The 20010-nt window shown below is 31.7% G+C and overlaps 2 protein-coding genes and 2 long non-coding RNA genes across 10 annotated transcripts; 3 read left to right on the top strand and 1 right to left on the bottom strand.

The window, feature by feature from the left end:
- The first annotated feature begins 263 nt into the window (after window positions 1–263).
- Window positions 264–8191, top strand: LOC145070293 (uncharacterized). Of its 7 annotated transcripts, XM_079017230.1 has the most exons (13): window positions 264–643; window positions 1067–1331; window positions 1527–1671; window positions 1747–1795; window positions 2086–2157; window positions 4054–4132; window positions 4347–4395; window positions 4640–5770; window positions 5898–6662; window positions 7055–7294; window positions 7444–7616; window positions 7699–7860; window positions 8008–8191. In XM_079017230.1, exons 2-7 carry the CDS (start codon window positions 1311–1313, stop codon window positions 4392–4394), a joined length of 414 nt encoding a protein of 137 aa, XP_078873356.1. In that variant the 5' UTR covers window positions 264–643; window positions 1067–1310; the 3' UTR covers window position 4395; window positions 4640–5770; window positions 5898–6662; window positions 7055–7294; window positions 7444–7616; window positions 7699–7860; window positions 8008–8191. The 7 variants fall into 7 exon arrangements, 4 of the variants coding, with proteins under 4 accessions (XP_078873356.1, XP_078873357.1, XP_078873358.1 ...); XR_013689889.1 differs by having other exon boundaries at window positions 1067–1795; window positions 4057–4132; window positions 4350–4395; ... (1 more) ...; window positions 6533–6662; window positions 7009–7294; XM_079017231.1 differs by lacking the exon at window positions 5898–6662.
- Window positions 2755–3796, top strand: LOC145070294 (uncharacterized). Its single transcript, XR_013689891.1, has 2 exons — window positions 2755–3366; window positions 3450–3796. It is a non-coding gene; the product is annotated as an uncharacterized LOC145070294 (long non-coding RNA).
- A 2409-nt stretch (window positions 8192–10600) lies between the features above and the next one.
- On the top strand, window positions 10601–12835 carry LOC145069397 (proteasome subunit beta type-7-B-like). Its single transcript, XM_079016322.1, has 9 exons — window positions 10601–10755; window positions 10842–10992; window positions 11393–11534; window positions 11620–11716; window positions 11793–11862; window positions 11956–12060; window positions 12175–12273; window positions 12406–12493; window positions 12594–12835. Exons 2-9 carry the CDS (start codon window positions 10852–10854, stop codon window positions 12671–12673), a joined length of 822 nt encoding a protein of 273 aa, XP_078872448.1. The 5' UTR covers window positions 10601–10755; window positions 10842–10851; the 3' UTR covers window positions 12674–12835.
- A 2478-nt stretch (window positions 12836–15313) lies between these two features.
- LOC145070196 (uncharacterized) lies at window positions 15314–17940 on the bottom strand. Its single transcript, XR_013689859.1, has 2 exons — window positions 16841–17940; window positions 15314–15558 (listed from the first exon to the last, which is right to left on the bottom strand). It is a non-coding gene; the product is annotated as an uncharacterized LOC145070196 (long non-coding RNA).
- Between the last annotated feature and the right edge of the window lie 2070 nt (window positions 17941–20010).

The following is a 20010-nucleotide window of genomic DNA, read 5'->3' on the forward strand; positions in this document are numbered from 1 at the left end:
TTTTCAGAACCTTCCTAGGGAAGGGGTTTGACGGTTTTATGAGATTATTTCTAGAGTTTTTAGAATATCTCATTCTTATTCTTATATATATATATATATATATATATATATATATATATATATATATATATATATATATATATATATTAAAGATGGATACTTTTTAGGAATAGTGAAGTTGTGTGCTGTTTGTCAAGAATGGCCCTCTGTTTATATATGTATGTTGAAATTCGTCTTTGGATCAGTTTATGTCAACACCGATATTTTGTGCGGACATGTTGGAATACACAGTTCCCGTTTCCCGGTTATTTTATCTACACCCGTAGGTTAATCGATCTTCCAGTTTCTTCTTATCCAAAATCGGCGTCTGCCTGTTGCTTGAGAGTGATTGTATCTAGGGTTTCAAATCTCGATTTCGCGTATTCTGTTTCTTCTATACTGTTTTTTTTATTACAATCACACAAATCTTCTTCTTCGTTCTCCACCAAACCTCTTTGTTGCGACACCGCCTCCGCCAAAGCCTCCGTCGGTGAGTTGCAGATCCGTCGGTGGGTTGCTGATGTTGCAGTACTTCCACCGCTTCTCATCCAACCCTTCTCTTTGTTTCTTCGAAGCCACCACCTGTGTCGACGATGATTGAAAGGTATTTTCTCCACCCTTCTAATTTGTTTGTCGTTCCTTGCATTCCCTAGCTGCCTCCAAACCACCACCTCACTATGTTCCTTTTCTTCTACACCTCGAATATTCAGCTCTTCTACGACCGACATCATCTAGAGATTGAACATCACCAACCGCTTCTCTCAAACAACTCGATATTCAATCGAAGTTTTGAGTGCAATGCATTGATCTTCACATCAAATGGCTTCATCGTAACCATCTGCAATTAATTCCACTGTTCTTTTCTTTTTCTTTCTCTATTCCACACCACAGAAACTCCGCACTATAAACACTGTCGTTTCCTTCGCCCAATAGCTACCTTATTCATGTTTGTTCTGTGGAGGTTTGATGAAATTTTGTTCAATGTTCCATATTAGGGATTACCAAAATTGAATTTTTCTTATTGTAGAGTCGTTGATGTTGTCACTTGATGGAGGGGGAGCGGTTTCTTCTGGAAGCATAGCATGTTTTGTTCGTGGTTCTTTTTTTATTGGTGATTAAGTTTTTCATCCGATTAAGGTTCGTTGCTGTGAAGCTTGAAATTTGTTCATTTTTATATAGCAACATATATAATTCTAGATTAACAGGTCCAAAAGTTATATGTGCAGACCAGGTGTTTGATAAAATGCTTGAGAGAAGAAAGAGCATGTTAAATGTTATCGTTCTTCTATTATGTAAATTTTTCACCTTATAAAACTATATTAAAATAGAATCTTTTGGGTACCCTGTGAAAAATTTAAGTGGTGAATTCTTGGATATGCCTATCCTGACTGGATCACTCTATGAAATTAATAACCTTGAATTCATCATAATGATCAAATGTTTGACCATGAAGGTAAAGAATTGAATATAGAACCCTTTGGTTATAGGTGGATGTCAACGAGGCTTCCACATACATTGTTATTCAGGTCAAACATGAGCTTTTCCGTTTTTCTTTTCTTTCAAACTCCAACTCCAGTGAAAAATTACATTACCATAGAGTAAGAAGTGACTTAAAGCCTTTGAAAGATAAAGGTACATGGATGTAGTTATGTTATGATACTTAACTATTTCAAAATACAGAGTAATTAATGTTTTGGGCTGCATGAGCAACCTCCACGTGTATTGCAAGAACTTTCATGGATGAAATTGCTTACAGGTTAGATACATGATACAATAATACATCATTGCATTCATAATAATATCTGTCCAATTTACATGAAATAGAAAAATATCTTAAAATTAATGTTTTGGGCCGCATAAATGGAGAAAATATACATTGACGTTTATTTGAACCAATTTTGTATTAAAAAGATATTTTATACATAGAAAAAGAGAAATATGAGATACAGAAATAAACTATATACCGGCCTTATATTGATATTATTATTATTATTATTTGTGCTCCTTTTTTTAATTATGTATTTTGTTTCTTGGTGTTCAAAACAGAGTACAATCATTGCTTTATTGGATATTTGGAACGAGGATTGTTTTGTATGTCAATGATATTGCTATGATTAGGTAAAATTATCAAAGTGAAATGTTGCAAAATCTTAACTTTCAGTTAATGATTATCATTCTCATTTCCCAATTTACCCTTACTCTTTCACCATGAATAAACAAAAAGAACAACTTATCTTGATTCTTGAATCTTCCATTTAATCTTTCTTACATATGTTTCCTGTTGCTATTAACAAAAAAATATATACAGCTATTGAATACTGATCTTTTACTTTTTACTATTATAAATTAGGCTGGCATGCATATCTATTCAACAGCATCAGCTAAAGGGAAACGTCTTCAAGTATCTTTTTCTATGATGATAATTGATAGAGTAAATTGCAAAAATGGTCCCTGTGGTATGCAAAATTTTGGGGTTTTAGTCCAAACAGTGACTTTTTTGGTTTCGTAGTCCTTTTGGAGTGGTTTGTATGCAAAAATGGTCCCTCCGAAAACTGAAATGACTATAATACCCTTGAGGTATTTATTTTTCATTTTTCTTTCATTATTCTTAAAATTTAATATTTATTTATTTATTTTAACAATTAAAAAAATAAAAAAGGGCCCACCTCTCTCTCTCTCTCTCTCTCTCTCTCTCTCCAGACAAGCCTTCATCTTCCCTCTTTCAAACCTTAATTCGCTGTCAAAATTGAGACCCAAAAAATCGCGATTTACTCATATACACAATTGAGAAATCGAGGTCATCAACTAGTGGTTGTTCATCATCTTCTCCGTCGCCTGCAACTTCGCGAGTAACAGCGGCAATACCTCGAGATCGGAATCCAGGAAGCGTGGTTTTGGGGAAGCAGAAGTTTAATCTGAGCGAAGTAGAAGAGGTAGAGGAGGAGCGCGTCTCTTGAAAGGGCGGAATGAAGACAGAGCTTGAAAGAGCTTCCATGGAGCAAGAACGAAAGATTATATAAAGAGGAAAGGGGTTATAGTTTAGTGAAGGTTGGAGTAGACATGATCAGGTGGTTCACTGAAAACTAATTGGGAAAGTAGTACCTTTGTTCTTCATTTTTCTACAGCCTTGGTGGGGTTGATTGGGGGTGGAACAAGACACATCAGGTGGTTCTTGTTCTTCAATTTCGTTTTATCCATCCCCTAGTAACAGAATGAGATGGTGGTGATTTGTTACTGCTGTGAATGACGGTACTAGGTTGACATAGGGATGGTGCTGGCGAGCCTCAATCAGAACAGTGGGTGAAAAAAAACGATCCCCTTTGGTCGGTGGGTGGATTTGTGTGTCACTGTCGATTTGAATTAGATTTTTTGTTTGGTATTCAAATGTATAATCAGAAACTTTCTTCTAGGTTTGGTCTGCAAAAAATCTGAGATTGTGAAGAGGCTGCAAGTGGTGGAGGAAAGAGCTCCGGCAGAAACAGTGGGGTGGGGATGGTGGTTTCCGATGGGGAAAGAGGTGGTGGCAGCGGTGATGCTATGGTGGAGTAATGGTGGTTAAAGGTGGAGAATTGAGAGGAGGGTAAGGGAGGTTTTACGGATTTTTGAAGGAGAGAGAGAGAGAGAGAGAGAGAGAGAGAGAGAGAGAGAGGTGGGCCCTTTTTTATTTTTTTAATTGTTAAAATAAATAAATAAATATTAAATTTTAAGAATAATGAAAGAAAAATGAAAAATAAATACCTCAAGGGTATTATAGTCATTTCAGTTTTCGGAGGGACCATTTTTGCATACAAACCACTCCAAAAGGACTACGAAACCAAAAAAGTCACTGTTTGGACTAAAACCCCAAAATTTTGCATACCACAGGGACCATTTTTGCAATTTACTCTAATTGATAAAATAAATCTTTGTTTACAAAAAAACTAATTATACTTTCAATGTAATCAAATATGGGAGCTAAAAATCATGGAATTGTGATGCCTGATGCAAACATTGTTGTTGTTTTAAATGCATTAGTAGCTGCTGGATTTGGAGCTGCAGGACAAAGGTGTATGACTTTAAGCAATGTAATCTTTGTTGGAGATGCAACACGATGGTATTGTATTTTATATTTTATATTTTAATTCTATTGTCAATTTTCAAGTAAAATTTAATCTTATTTTTCAAGGAAAATGAGTTAGTGAAGCGTGCGAAAAACTTATAGTGTACTGGAAATGGTAAAGATAGTGTTGTTTGTCCTTACAAATTTTTTATGTTTTCAAAATTCAATATCCATTCTAACTACTACCATCTTCTTGGATTGTCGCTAGCAGTTGAAGAAGAACAAAAAGAGAACCTGTACTCAGATCACACAGTAAGGTACATGAAATCCATTAACCCTTTTCACACCCAAGGACACTCCTTCTATTTGTAAATTAAGTAGCATGTTACATAAAACCCAAGATATTTTACTATTTTTTAATAAAAACCCAACATATTTGCCCTTTATATCTTACACAACATAAATTGTTCCCGTCTGTTTGAAGAATTATTTTACTATTTTTTAATAAAAACCCTACATATTATGAAAAACTGATTGTTGTGTTGTGTTTTGATTTATTAGGAGTGCTTAAGTGGCATGCCATTTTCATCGTCCATCACTATGGCAGGGGAAGGTTTCCCACTTTTTTTAACAAATTATAGAAATTGCAGTAAATTACATTTTTGGTTGTTGAGTATAGCCGATTCTTTTAGTTCTTGTATATATATTAAAGGAGAGCACTTCTTAGGAACAGTGCCTAACCAGGATGGGTTTAACTCCTTAACCATGGTCACCGCTTCATCTGGATCCTTCCAAAGATCGGTTTCCTTCCATCCTTCCTTATCACCATTCAATCCACCGCCTCATACTCTCCATCTGATCATGATGACGCAACCCGAACGAAATAGAAGAAGGATTTGGTAAAGGGTGGTCGAGACACCCCCAACGCATACGACACACCCCTAACGCGATACCATGGACCTCCGTTCGCCACCACGTACCACCATCGTCGTCGAAGTCGGACGATTAGTCGATCTTCGACCGCCGCCTTCTTTCTTCCTTCACAGTTCCCGGAATAGCCCTAAAGTGATGTCTACATGTTATATTCGTTCTTCATCAGGATTCTATTTTGGGATTAATTGACCCGCTGCTTTTATTTTATCCTAATGTTCATACGATTTTTGGTATTGTTTTTTATACAGCAAAGGAAATCAGTCTACTCACAGAGTTCTCAAGAGGGCAACAGGCGACTGAAAGCTTCAAATCGAAATCCCTTCGTGGAACGAAACCCTACGAAGCGTTGTGATTATGGAGACAGAGGAGGAAGCATCTGGACAGATGACGGACGAGATCTACACGAACGACTTTGACGATGAGTCGCTGTCGCAGCAGCAACAACGTAGACTGATTATCAGTGGCGAGCAACTCGATATCGACGCGTACGCCGCCTTATACATAGGCCGTACTAAAATTTCGCGCTTGATATTCATCGCCGGCAAATGTGGCAATGTTTCGATGCAGTTAGAGCCGCTTCGAATGGCTTATGACGAGATTAAGAAGGGAGAAAACACACAGTTGTTTAGGGAAGTTGTTCAGAAAATCGATGGACGATTGAGTCCAAATTACAGTTCGGATTCGGGTTAGATGGACGAGGTGGACCGTAGGGCTGACCAAAGGAAGGAGAAACCTAAGAACGAGCTTAATGCTTACAGGGTAATATATTATTATATGTTTAGTATCAAATTTTATGATCTGTTATCTATAAGCGTGTCTGTCTAGGTTATCAACAATTCAATATCGTTGAAGTTTTTTGTTTAACTTTTTTTTTTTCCAATCGTAGGGTTTTGGTACCTTTCAGTAGCGTTTCTAGGTGTTTTGGTGCTATCTTTATCCTCTATAAAGGAATAAAAAAAGGTATTGGACTTGGTACATTCACAAGACTGAAATTGGTCTAGAAAACTGGGGCTCTTATAGTAAATTTGAAAAGTTAAGTTTAGGATCATAGGATTTTATGACATCTTATGATTAAATTAGAAACAAATGTATGTTAAAGGTTGTTAGTGATCGTGATCTGTAATTGAAATGGCGCCTGAATGTGAGTAAGGTTACAAATATCTACAAGTTCTAAAGGAAAATATGATAATTGAACAAAATCTAAATAATAGTACTTACAATATTCTTTCTTGTAAGAGGTAGCTACCTGAATCGAAGATTAGGTTGATATGTATACAAACAGACAAACAGTGATCATTTGCTTTTAGGGAATCAGTCTTCTGAGTGCTTTAGAAGATAATAAATGGAGCATTGTATTGTTTGGATGATGAGGAATCAAGTATCCATTGGATGGTTTTTAGGTTTCAATTAGATTAAATTACATTACCGGTTCTCAAGTATAATTGATTTTTGCATCTTCTATAAAATTTGCTCTTCTAATTTAGGTTCACATCTGACGGTTTCATTACATTTTTTTCCAAGGGTATTACTGATTTGTATCCTGGAAGAAGTAATATTGGGTGATGCAATTGCAAGAGAAGTGCACCTTACAATGAAGTGGTATATATTATTTATCGCGTCTTAAAAATGTTTTCTGAAATAGAAGATACCGGTAATTCTTAGTGTTATTCATACTTTATTGATGGATACCATTTATTTGAACGGTAGAAAAAGGTGTGAAGTTTATAGATTGGCTATAAGTTTTATTTCGGGAGGGTGTTTTTTTTAGATTTATGATATCATCATACTAAAATTTTTATCTGTCATTCATTATAAAACTTTTATCTGCCATTCATTGTGTTACATCAATCATTTTTTAAAGATACGTGTAAGAATTACTTTAAGATAAATTAACTACAAAAATAAAAGACAAGTTTATGTTCTCTATTTGTTTATTTATTTATTTATTATTAGTGTTTTTTATTTAAATTATATAATTTTTTTATATAAATATACAGGGCTTTGGCTTCTGTATCTCTCACATGTTATAAATCTAACTCATAGGGCTTCTGGATTCCCCGGACAAGTCGTTCATGGTTTTGCTGCTTTACATGAACACCAATGTTATCTCCAAACCGGATATCACGATTACAAAGCCACAAAAACGCATCTGTTCTCCCATATGGTCAATGCTCTCGCCCGTCTGTTTACCATTTCTTCGACATTTGCAGGTTGTTCTACCGGGAAAATAGAGACAACACCGGTCTGTTCCTCCGATTCAGCTCCTGCCAACCATTCCTTCAGGTACAATTTAGAACGAGCTTTACAAAATTCTCGAACCTTTCTTCAACTTTATCTGTTTTACCCTTTCGTTGCTTCTCTTGCTTTCCAGATTTGTTTTCAGCTTCTTTATAAGTTTTTTTAATTGATTGGTTATGTTTTTAAATTTTCAGTAAATTGGTTAGACTTTTAATGGTTGGTTCCATGTGATGTTCATGTGGCTTTTTCGACTTCAGTCGGTAGTAAATGGTGATTGTGGATTGATTGAGTTTCAAATATGGTTATTGAGTTTTGGATAAATAAACACAACGATTGGACCATTTGTTTGTGCAAAGTCTAATTTAGGGTAATCTTATCAACAACCAATTTAGTTTTTTTTTTTGTTGTTTCTTAAATTCTTTTTATTGATTTGATTATTATGTTTTAAGGGTTTTTGCTATGAGCTTGACTTTGATGCACGAATAATTCAACTATTTTTTAAGAAACAAGGCTTTAATGCAGCGTATGTCCTATGTCGTGTGATTTCCGTAACTGAAGATGTGCCGTACAGAATCCAATTGATTCAAGGCAACTTTTAAAGGCACAATAAGGTATTAAATTGATCTCCTACACTAATTGAATCAAAGCCTTGATAAATGGCAATGGAGCAAAACCATATTTCTGTTTCACTTTTGTTTGTAAATCTATTTTCTTTATATTTAAAAAAATATTTTTATAACTTTTGTTTTTGCATTTAGATGACATTTTTTATTGTTAATGAAATCGAAGAAGACGGTGGAGGGATGGGGTAAGTATGAAGACGTTCTTTCTGTATTTATTGGAGATTGCATTGTACTTTCATTTAAAACTACCTGGATATAAGATTGTATTTTCATTGTTTTCGAAAACCTATTCAAATATAGCATTGTACTTTTTTTGGTAGCATGATCTATCATTACATTTCCATTCATCCGATTGATGGAAAATTACACAGAATAGCAACATACTTTAATTTGGATACCAATTTATGCAATGTACTTCATTATTCGTCTCAGAAAACGAACACATTCTGCCCCGCGCAACGCACGGGTAACCCCTCTAGTTTGGATAAATAAGGAGCCAGATAATTACCAATTTGAAATAAAGTTTAAGTTCTATGGAAACAAAAAAAAAACTCTGAAAAAGTCTTAAAAATCATAAAAATACATAAAAAAAAACATACGTAGAGATCACAATTTTTTTTTTTGACTTTCTATTCTTAAAAATTGCAACTTTTTATATAATTTCTCCGATTTTTTTTTGAATAAAACACCAAAATAAATAAATAAAACAAAATAAAAGTAAAAAGTAAAAAATCGATTTTCTAATTTTTTTTTTCAACAAATTTATAAAAAAAGCTCCGATTTTTAAGAATATAAAGTCATAAAAAAAAAGATTTGTGATCTCTAAGTTTTTTTTATATATATATTTTTATGATTTTTAGGGTCTTTTAGGTTTTTTTTTTTTTTGTTTTCCATATAACCCTTCGCTCTCTCTCATATATAAATAAATAAAATAGAAGTAATAACAATGATGATGATAATAATAATAATTTTGTTGTAATGTAGAGGATATAGTCTATTATTCAGACATATGTTCACAAAAATGCCTCCGGTTGGATGTCAAAGGTGCTTGCCTTTTTTGCGAGAGGTCTCGATTTCGATCCATGTTTTGTGCAGTTTATATCCTTCTTTGCGCCTTTATTTTGAAATTCTTCCTAATCAATGCTGATATAGAAGCAAACTTCCGATTCAGCTATTTTGAAATTCTTCCTAATCAATGCGGACATAGAAGCAAACTTTCGATTCAACGTTGACACGGCACATCACATGCAGGTGACCGACTCTTGACCCCAAACCGGATAAAATGTCATAAATGTGAAAAAGGGTGATGACTTGAAAGGGTAATATCTTTTTCGATTTGTACACATTGGGTCATTGAGTTTTTTTCGTCTATATTTACTTGTTAAACTATACACATTCAATCCTTATGAATCGGCTACTCCAAGTTAACCGGTAAATATGACTCAACATGATAATGTATTTATCACTTTGTACACATTTAATCATTAATATTTTTGTACACATTTAGTCCTAAATTTTTTTTTGTTGCAAAATAAGTCAATTTTGTTTTTGTACTTTTCAGTACTTATGAATGATTTCTTTAGGTTTTTCTCACGACATCTTAAGTAAGACATTCATTAATGAGGTGTTTGGGTATCTATCGCGATCTCGACGACAACTTTCATTTAGATTGCTCCCGTTAAAAAATAATATATTTTTACTTATGATCTTTATACATATATGTTTTTTTTATGAATGCATGTACGAATGTTTTTTTTAATAAAATCATTTAGTCCTTAATTTTTTTTGTTGCAAAATAAATCAATTTTGTTTTTGTACTAATTCAGTACTTGTGAATGATTTCTTTGAATTTTTTTTCTCATGACATCTTACATGAGACATTAATTAATGAGGTGTTTGGGGTTTTTGATGCTTATATCCATTGATATCTCGACGACAACTTTCATTTAGATTTCTCCCGTTAAAAAGTAATATATTTTTACTTACGATCTTTATACTTATATGTTTTTTATGAATGCATGTATGGATGTTTTTTTTTATAAAATATTAAGTAAAGATATATTACATTTAACTGAAGTAATCTTAACAAAAGTTGTAGTAGACTCAAAAAGACAAATACGTGTATATAAAGATCTTTAAAATCTGATATCGTATAAAGAAGTTATGATGTTCAGAATACAAGACCTAAGCCAAACCACAAAACCTACGCAACCAATGAGTTCAAAATTAATGATCGTCACACGTAAGATGTTGTGAGAAAACTTAAAGAAATCATCCATGTATACTGAATGAGTACAAAAACAAAAATGACTTATTTTGAAAAAAAATATATCAATGACTAAATATGTACAAAAATATTAAGGATTAAATGTCTACAAAATTATAAATATATTACCATATTAAGTCATTTTTTCCGGTTATCTTGTAGTAACCGGTCATAATGATTGAAACGTATACAGTTTAACAAATTGAAATGATAAATTTAATAAAAAAAAAAACTGAATGATCAAATATTTACAAATCAAAAAATATATATTACTTTTTTAAATCGTTATCCCATGTAAAAATTAAACACTCTGAAGTCTTAAACCGAAGCCGGATAAAACGAATGGCATTAGCCCTTTTTGTTTCCCTTTATCATTTTATTTTCCCAAAATTTTATATTACGATTTGTTTGCTAAAACAAACCTATACAAGAGGTGAGAGGTCCCACAAAAGTGTTGACTAGTCAAACTGACATATGTGTATTATCGGAAACGCTGTCGTTCTGTTCTGCTTTTATCTTACATTCTTACTCCCCAAGATTTCCTATTTCCCATCTCCTCAAGTTTGTTCCCGCAGATCTTCTTCAAATCGACCGCTTGATTCATAAGTCCTGAGCTCGTAAGTTATCACATTTAGGTAATTATATACGTTCTTTGTGGAACTTGTATTTATTTTCTGATCAAAGTGAATATTTCAAAATCCAGTTACTTGAAGATGCCAAGCGAAACAATGGATGTTCCAAAGACAGGATTCAGTTTCGACCTGTGTAGGAGAAACGATATGTTGACGAAGAAAGGATTAAGATCACCATCGTATTTGAAAACAGGAACCACCATCGTTGGTTTAATTTTTGAGGTACGCTGGTTCTTCTACTATGTATCTTCAATTGCTTGCTTGTTCTGTTTACAGTTTGCGTCTCACATTGGCTTTAAGTGAGATTATGGCGATTGGTTTCCTTGTTTTGGAGTAATCATCAATTAGGGGTTTTTAAATAGTTTTCACGTGCATATGTTATCAGCTTATACATCTTCAAAACTTGTAGAATCAATGTCAAAATTTGAATTGCAATTGAGCTCATTTGATCCCTCTATCTCACTGCATAATCAAATCCATTCTGGTCTTTGGCATCACACATTTGAAATTTGAACCAACTGAACTAGTCAAACCTGTAGTTTACAGATACAATCTACTCCCCATAATTTCAATAGTTTCTCTTGAAATGGATTTATCTCTGATTCATTACATTTTTCTTCAGAATGGTGTGATTCTTGGAGCAGATACCAGAGCAACAGAAGGGCCAATTGTTGCTGACAAAAACTGTGAAAAGATTCATTACATGGCACCAAACATATATTGCTGTGGAGCTGGAACTGCAGCTGATACAGAAGCTGTTACAGGTACTCTTATAGTCCTATATATATGCTACATTATAATATTACATGATCCAATGTATACACAATTGATAATATCTTTTTATGGTAGACAACATCAGCTCTCAGTTGAAGCTCCATAGATATCATACTGGTCGTGAATCAAGGGTTGTAACAGCTCTTACACTATTAAAGTCCCATCTTTTCCGGTTAGTTTCTACATAAATAATATATATATTTTTTCTTTTTATTTAAAAATTGCCTAATTTGACTTTGTCTACCTAGCTACCAAGGTCATGTATCTGCTGCTTTGGTGCTTGGTGGAGTTGATGTAACAGGCCCACATCTACACACTGTGAGTAAATCTCCACTTTTTCAATCATCTAAAAATACCCAATTGGATCTTTTTTCTTAAACTTATCGATCCTTCTTAAATCATAATTTACAGATCTACCCTCATGGATCTACTGACACTCTCCCTTTTGCCACTATGGGTTCTGGCTCTCTTGCTGCAATGGCCATTTTTGAGTCAGAGTATCGTGAAGGGCTTACTGTATGCTCTTTATTAATCCACCTTTTACCTATATAAGATTAAAAAGTTTACTTTTTTATATAGGGAATATGGTGTATTGCTTATTATTGGCGACTCTTTTAACTTTTTTAACAGAGGGATGAAGGAGTGAACTTGGTGACCAAGGCTATATGCTCTGGCATATTTAATGACTTAGGAAGTGGAAGCAATGTAGATGTCTGTGTGATAGAAAAGGTTTGTTTCCTTCTCTTTGTATTAATGAGCTTTATGGGTTAAGTACTTAATGTGGACAGATATATATGGTTGTTTCTTTTTTGACTTAATCTAGAGGTAATGACTTATTTTTTTTAATGTTATGTGGTGCAGGGGAAGAAGGAATACTTGAGGAATCACTTGACTCCAAATCCACGTACTTACATCAGTGAAAGAGGCTATACATTTTCCAAGAAGGCTGGTTAGTGATTCCATAGACTTTAACCTATTATTACCCTTTTGTGTCAAAACTATAAAAAAGAAGAAGAAAAGTATAAGTTAAATGGTTTGATGTTTTGTAGAGGTTTTGCTTACAAAGATTACACCATTGAAAGAGCTGGTTCATGTGGTTGAAGTTGGTGGAGATGCCATGGAAGAATGAGTGGTGACATTAGAGAACATTTCTGACAAATTATGTAATGTTTTTATGGTGATTGGAAGCTTCCAAGGTGAAATTATTTACAAAAATAGATGATTTGCATGCCTTGTATTGTTGATTTGTGTTTATAATATTTGGAAGTGGGAAATTTAAACTATTGTTCAAGTGGTTGTTGTAGCACATTTGGTCTCAAGATAAATGCACAAATTGGATGTAGTCCCATTAGTCATAATAAGCGTTGATTTGTAACTGCAACCTCATATGAACTTGAAACCGACTTTAATGGTGTATAGAAAGAAGATTTGAGAACATCATATATAAATGCATCACCATCCGTTCTTCTCGTAGCATATTTTGGAGAGTGTGAACCCTTTCCAATAGTGGTTACATAATTAAATAATAATCAAGTTTTAGATTTGTTCCATCAAGGTAAAAAAACAAAATTTAAAAAGATTTTATCACAATAGATGCCACCGGCTGAGTAGGATGACTAGGGGTGTTATTTGTTGATTGTTTCGGTTTGTTTTTTTTTTCCGGGTTTTTAGCATCTTAAAACTAATTATAACCAAACCAAATAGGGTTTGGTTTCAGTCTTGAAGTGTCGATGAATACATTGTAGAGAAAGGTTAATATAGTTTTAATCGTATATGAAGGTTAATATAGTTGTTTTTTAATACAATATATAAACAATTATAAATTTATAATGGTTAATAATTAAATAATGAGTTATGAAAATCTTTTTAATAACTAATCTATCAATTAAAATAAAAAATGTTAATTTATAGATATAAACTATAAAATTATATATTAATTGAATAGCTTATTTGGTTTTTTCGATCTAATAAAAAAAATGAAAATTTAACCAAAACCAAACCAAATAAAATATCATTATTCAGTTAACCAATCCGAATAACCGTAACCAAATGAACTAAACATCATTTGGTTCAGTTCAATTGTTCAGTTTCGTTTTCTTATCACACCCCTACAGTCGAGGATTGATTACCATCCTTGAATCATAGATTTATCATCACCATTCTTGTAGTTAACGGGAACAGTGACACACTCACAACAAAATATCAGGGATAGGGATAGGACGTTCGAAAAATATTTAAGGACAACACACCGGTAAAATTGCATAAAAATCGAAAATTCTCAAAAAAATTACGTTACTCCAAAACGTTGGAGAAATAGAACGCAAGCTACCACTTGCAGCTAATTGGGTCCGCATATATTGGGGAACGACGACGAGTGTTACAAAGTTATATATTTTATTAACTAGGTTATAACCGTGGTTCAACCACGGTTAAAAAATTAATTAACTTTTGATAGTAAAAAATGATAATTATTAATCAATTATTTTTAATAAATTATTAAATAAGAGAGGTATGTAATTGTTATGTAACTTTATAAATAAATATGTAAATTCATTGTTAAGATATATGAGAAATTATTTATATGCGGGTTAATAAAAAAATATCATAATATATAATAAAAAAAATTGAGTATAAAGAGGTCTACATCCATATTATTTTCTCATGATAAAATAAAATATATCAATGATCATCATCAATAGATTACAGAAAAATTATTAACAAATAATGACAATATACAAAATATTTATACATTTTGTATATTTATAAAAATAAAAAAATGGAAAATGAAATAATAATAAATTTAAATTCTTATTTATTCATTTAGTCAAAATGCACAAACATGAAATCGGCACAGAGAAGAAACATACATTCATAATTCATTCATACAATCATACTTCCTCGCTTACCCTATATCCCCAATTTCTTGCACTAACCCTATCGGCAATCTACTTTTTTGGCACCACCAAATACCCGTGTTCCTTGTCTATTTTTTAAACTTCAATCAATCTCCACATACGTCGAATAAAGACCAGAAGCAAACAAAAAATAGTGATTCTATTTCAAACATATAAGTTAAACACCTTTTGCACACTATTGGTGTCAATTACATTTCAGGACTAAAATTTGAAATTGAAAGTGTTATGGTTTCGACAAAGGTAAGATTCAACACATTGCTCCAGTTAATTGTTCCTTTTTTATCTATTATTTTAAGAAAATAAAAATATTTACAAGTTATAGCTTACTTGTTAAATGTGCACAACTAATCTCTTTGAAGATGATAGCCAAAAGATATTCTCCAGAGAAAGAATTCAAAGACTGAGTGTGAAAGAAACCATCAGGCACTTTCAAAAATTTTATCAAATATAACTTGAAAATTTTGAAATTCGAAAATGCTAAATATCAGGACAATTTTGTTGATGGTATACAATCCAAATTAAAAAGAAATTTTATTTTATTGATATATCTTCCATATTTGGTGAATACGTTAATTTTTTTTATAATAAACGTTTAGTGCCAAGAGGCCCAAGACTAATGCAAATTGTGTAACTAATGTCCTTATATGTGATGTGAGCATGTTTTATGGCTTTTGAAAGGTGGATACAATGGTCTAGATCTTGTGAGCATGTAATCATATTATTAGAAAGTTAATATAAAGTGGAGCCAAAAGGTACTTGCTTACAAAATTGATTCTGGAAAGTCCATTCAATATATCAAGATTCTTACTACAAGTTCATCTTATTGTAAAGTACATAATGGAACAATGGAATAGTGGTTTTGTAAGGAAAGGAAAGTAGCTTCCATATAACTACTCAAAGTAACAAAAAAAACATTCAAAATATCAAAAACTAACAAAAAAATTACTTGAAGTCAAAGAAAGTATTGACCTAAAAAGCTATTTATGAGTACAATGGAAAGATTAAGTACAGAAAAAAGTTCAAATACCTTCAAGATAAATTGAAATCGTTACATAGAACCACATGCGTTTCATCCCAAAGACTTGATGCAACGTAAGCCCTATATAGAAGAACCCTAACTTGTTAGCCAAAGATGAAGAAGAAGTAACTTTAATAGGTAAAAAATGACAATTTTCTCATCAACAAATATACATATACCAACTGTTTCCAAAGAAATGAATAACCAGCATACTACAAATAAACCCGACATGTTTGGTTGAAGACTTCGTTAAAGAAAAATATGTTTTCTATCATAATCTTATATGGATTATTAATGATTTTTTTATTATGTCAAGAAAGTGCCATTAAAAAAGACATGCTAATAGGACTTAGATGTTTCATCAGTGGCTTCTTGTCAAGCTAAAAATTTATATCTAGAAAGTTTGATCACATATGGGATACGATTAGTCTACCTTCTCTCTAAGTTCCTTCAAGAACAATTTTAAAATATTTTCATATTGTTCAAGATTTAATATTGCTTACAACTTGTTGGATTTGGGTTAATCGTAAAAAGGCACATATTGTCCAGATTTTATATTGTTTACAACTTGCTAAAAATTTGAAGAAATTCTAATTATAGCATTGCAAAGTACATTGCTATAATGGGGATCATTTATATTTTTTTCAACATAAATGGTTCTTGTTTAATAAAATTGCATAAATGAACCATGTTTAACAAAGTTAATAGAAATAGTTCTTATGATTAGGAAAATAAATGCATAAATGGTACCTATCTTCTAAAAAATGCATAATGGTCCCTGGTTTAAAAAAAGAAAGAACAAAAGGGCCATGTTTTTAATACAAACTACAACAAATGGCCTCTTCTTTAAAAATTTGCAAGAATAGCCTGTCAAGAAAAAGTAACAGATTTAGTTCCCTGTTTAATAAAGAATTGTAATAAAAACAAAGTTTTTTTTTCTTAAAAAAAATTAGTGTGTGGCAAAACCAGAATGTGCATTGCTACTTTTGTTTTTCTACACATATAAAGATAGCAAACCAAGAAAACCAAAATGAGGAATCAAAACACCAAAAAACTTTGGATAAATTTGGTTTGTTATCTATAATAATTGTCTTATCGATGTTTGAGTATTAGTGAAAATCCCAAAAATACCCTATTACAAACGTAGTAATCTTTTGGCCAACATGGGTTGATCTCTCGGATAAATGATTAGATGCATAAATGGTCCCTATTTAGAATAAATTCATAATAAGGGTATGATGAAATCAGGGGAAAAAATAAAGCAAATGTAAAAGAAGAATGAATCTGAAATCGAACATCAACGAAGAAATATGATATAAACAAAATGAACCATACACAAAGCAGAAAAAACACAAATGATTACCTGATGGTGAATGAATCTTCAAACCTGTGCAAAACCAAAATAGAAGTTGTTACCTCATTGATACAGATGGCGAATGTAGTTTTGGTAGGTCAAAGAACGTAAAAAGCTTCTTTTTTCCTATCTGTTCTGGAGTGGCACTGATACAATCAGAGCAACCAAAAATAATATTGATATACATTCTTCACGACCCAACTCCTTCCATCTAAACTCTAACACCCTTCTTGTGAAAATTATAATTAGCACTAACATGGTAACATGCTTTGATTAATGCATGTTCGAATTAAATTTCTAGTTTATCAAGAACTTGTAAAAAGAAATATAGATTGTGGAATCTAAATAAGTCTTAAACTTTTCTAAAATACGTATATTAAGAATATCATATTGAAAAGCCCTAGTTTTAAAAGATAATCATATAAACTGGCAAAGAAATCGACAACATTTGAATGCAAGTAACATGACTAACTTACCTCTAACATTAACTTCTTCGGCATTAGCTAAGAGGTGTTGAACTACGACAACATTAGAAAAAGAGAAAGATAAGGGCATATGTGCTAATAATGAGCGACATAGAGAAATCTCGGTGAGGATGAACAGAAAATAGGGTTAGAAATTGAAAAGACTAAGAAAAATCATAGAAAAATACGAATTCACCTTGTTATAAAACACTAAACACCACAAAATCACCACTGCAACACTCATTACCGCCACCAATCGCAACCCTTAAGCCACCGCCACTACTAACCGCCGAGCACCATCACCTTCTACCTGCCGCCTCCTCTATCTGAAAACAACCATATACCTCACTTTCTCACCTGTGTTATCACCACCGCCAACACCACAAACCACTTGACACTTTAATACCATTCTTTTAACCACTTTCAGCCTTGCTCAAACTGGATTTCACCGTCGAACCAATCGAACCAAGAGAGAGAAAAAAAAAAAGGAGAAAGGGACACATAATTAGGGATTTCAAACAGATTTCACTTCTATGAAGAAATAGCGGAATTAGGGATGAATATTTTAAATCGGCAAAATTTAAGGAAATAAATAGAAGAGTTTCCGATTTTAAAGCAATCAAAGCGTTTCCGGTTTTGAAGCAATCAAATTGAAACAGTTAAAGGGTCATTTTTGGAAAATCACTTTTTGAGAATGGGCGGGAAAAAAAGGTTGGGAAGGGGCGAATTGATTGCAACGTGTTATATTTCTACTCGTTTATTAGGATAGGGATACCATAGCATAATCACAACTTGAATTAACCAATTATTATTAACTAGGCGAATGCCCGCACATTGCGCAGAAACACGTATATAGTTGAAGTTTTTACAAATATACGTTTTTTTTAAATATAACAATAATGTTGTTATATTTTATATAATAATTCGTATACTAAATTGATATAATATATTGATTATATTAAATTATATGATAATATATACATCTATTATAACTACTTAATCTCAATCGTTTGAATGACTTCTACCCGCGAGTTACACAATAAAATTAAATATGATATATGGTTTAATGTTATTTATAGGTGTTGTTATTGTTAATTATTTTTTTTCAAATTTATTTGCTTAATGTTTTAATTTCTATCATTATAATTGTTTAAAACATCAAACATTGTTTTTTGATTTTAAAGGTAATAATATAATAATTTATATAGAATTATTTTTAACTATTATTATTGTAAGTTATTCTAAGCTACTTATTTGAAAACTTTTAATGATTATAAAAATATATTTAAGAAATATTTTAGTTAACTTGAGGTTACAATTTAGTTTTTGTATTTATCACTACAATTTATCACTTTTAACTATTTACAAAATATTCTTTGGTTTTTTAAGTGGAACTAAAACTTATATTTAAGTTGACATTATAATCTTATATTTAAATTAACAATTTAAGTATTTTGTCCAAACTGTTCAAAAATTGTAGCTTTAAATTGGTAATGGTTTACATATAACAACATATTAAAACTAATAAATTAAGTATAATATGTTAAAAGTTAAAGACATAACTTTATAAGTAGAAGTAAAGATATTATTTTAAAATTGAAATTTAGTATATATCTATAATTACACTTTAGGTTTGATATTTATTTAACATTATTAACCAACTTATAATCATTATTAGAAAGACACTACAATTAATCAATTTTAACTATTTACAAAATATTCTTTGAGTTGTTTTAGTTAAACTAAAATTTATATTTAAGTTGACCGTGTAATATTATATTCAAATTAATAATTTAAATATTTTATGCAAATTGTTCCAAAATCGTATATAATATGTTAAAAGTTAAAAAATATAACTTTATAAGTAGAAGTAAATATATTATTTTAATATTGAAATTTAGTTTATATATGAATACACTTTAGGTTTGATATTTATTTAACCTTATTAACCAACTTATAATTATTATTAGAAAGAAATTGAAAAGCCATGGGAGTTTCAAATGAATGTGGTGAAAGGAAATATGCATGAGAGTTTAAAATGAATGTGGTAAAAGGAAAAATGTTTCCTTTATAATATAGTATGATATGATAGCACATGAAATCATATAACTACAAAGATTCAAAATTTACTTGACCAAATTAAATGAAAATTATTCTACAAACTTAATCATCACATTCAATTTATTTATTTATTTATTTATTTTGCAATTAAGTCCTAATCTGGTAACGTAATCAAAGCGGGATAATTTGTGGGTCAGCCGGTACCTAACTAATGTGGCACCTTACATGGAAGTCATCATGTTAAATGACATCCTGTGTGCCATTTAGGAGGGATAAATATATGCATCATGCTCTTCTTCTTCATTCGACAGTCAAAGGAGCGGACGATTAGGGCAAATTGGAAAAAAGAAATCGATGTCAAGTTCTTCTAGCAACACCATTAGAATGTGCTATTGTAGGAATAGGGTTGGAATGTGGACATCATGGACTCGAAAGAATCCAGGTCGGAGGTTTTTTGGTTGCCTAAATTACATGGTATAGAATCTTCAATCTCACTCAGGTTCTTCTATTCCACTAGAATTCTTCTATGTTAAAAACATGCATCTTTCTATGTTATGTAGGGTGAAGAGAAGGACTATGGGTATTTTCATTAGATTGACCTACCGTTATTGTATAAGTGATATAGAGAAAGAATGTATGAATTAGGAGTTGTTG

Source organism: Lactuca serriola, chromosome 8, assembly GCF_051521515.1.
Source record: "Lactuca serriola cultivar US96UC23 chromosome 8, Lser_US96UC23_V15, whole genome shotgun sequence".
NCBI classification, from domain to species: Eukaryota; Viridiplantae; Streptophyta; class Magnoliopsida; order Asterales; family Asteraceae; genus Lactuca; species Lactuca serriola.

Excerpts from the sequence above, each read along its gene's own strand:
- LOC145070293 (XM_079017229.1), top strand. Across the intron at positions 6,611-7,054 it reads GTGCACCTTACAATGAAGTG|GGCTTCTGGATTCCCCGGAC; the intron begins GTATATATTATT and ends TCTAACTCATAG. Across the intron at positions 7,295-7,443 it reads CCTGCCAACCATTCCTTCAG|TAAATTGGTTAGACTTTTAA; the intron begins GTACAATTTAGA and ends TTAAATTTTCAG.
- LOC145069397 (XM_079016322.1), top strand. The coding sequence starts at position 10,852 with ATGCCAAGCGAAACAATGGATGTTCCAAAGACAGGATTCAGTTTCGAC. Across the intron at positions 11,863-11,955 it reads CAGGCCCACATCTACACACT|ATCTACCCTCATGGATCTAC; the intron begins GTGAGTAAATCT and ends CATAATTTACAG. Across the intron at positions 12,061-12,174 it reads AGTATCGTGAAGGGCTTACT|AGGGATGAAGGAGTGAACTT; the intron begins GTATGCTCTTTA and ends CTTTTTTAACAG.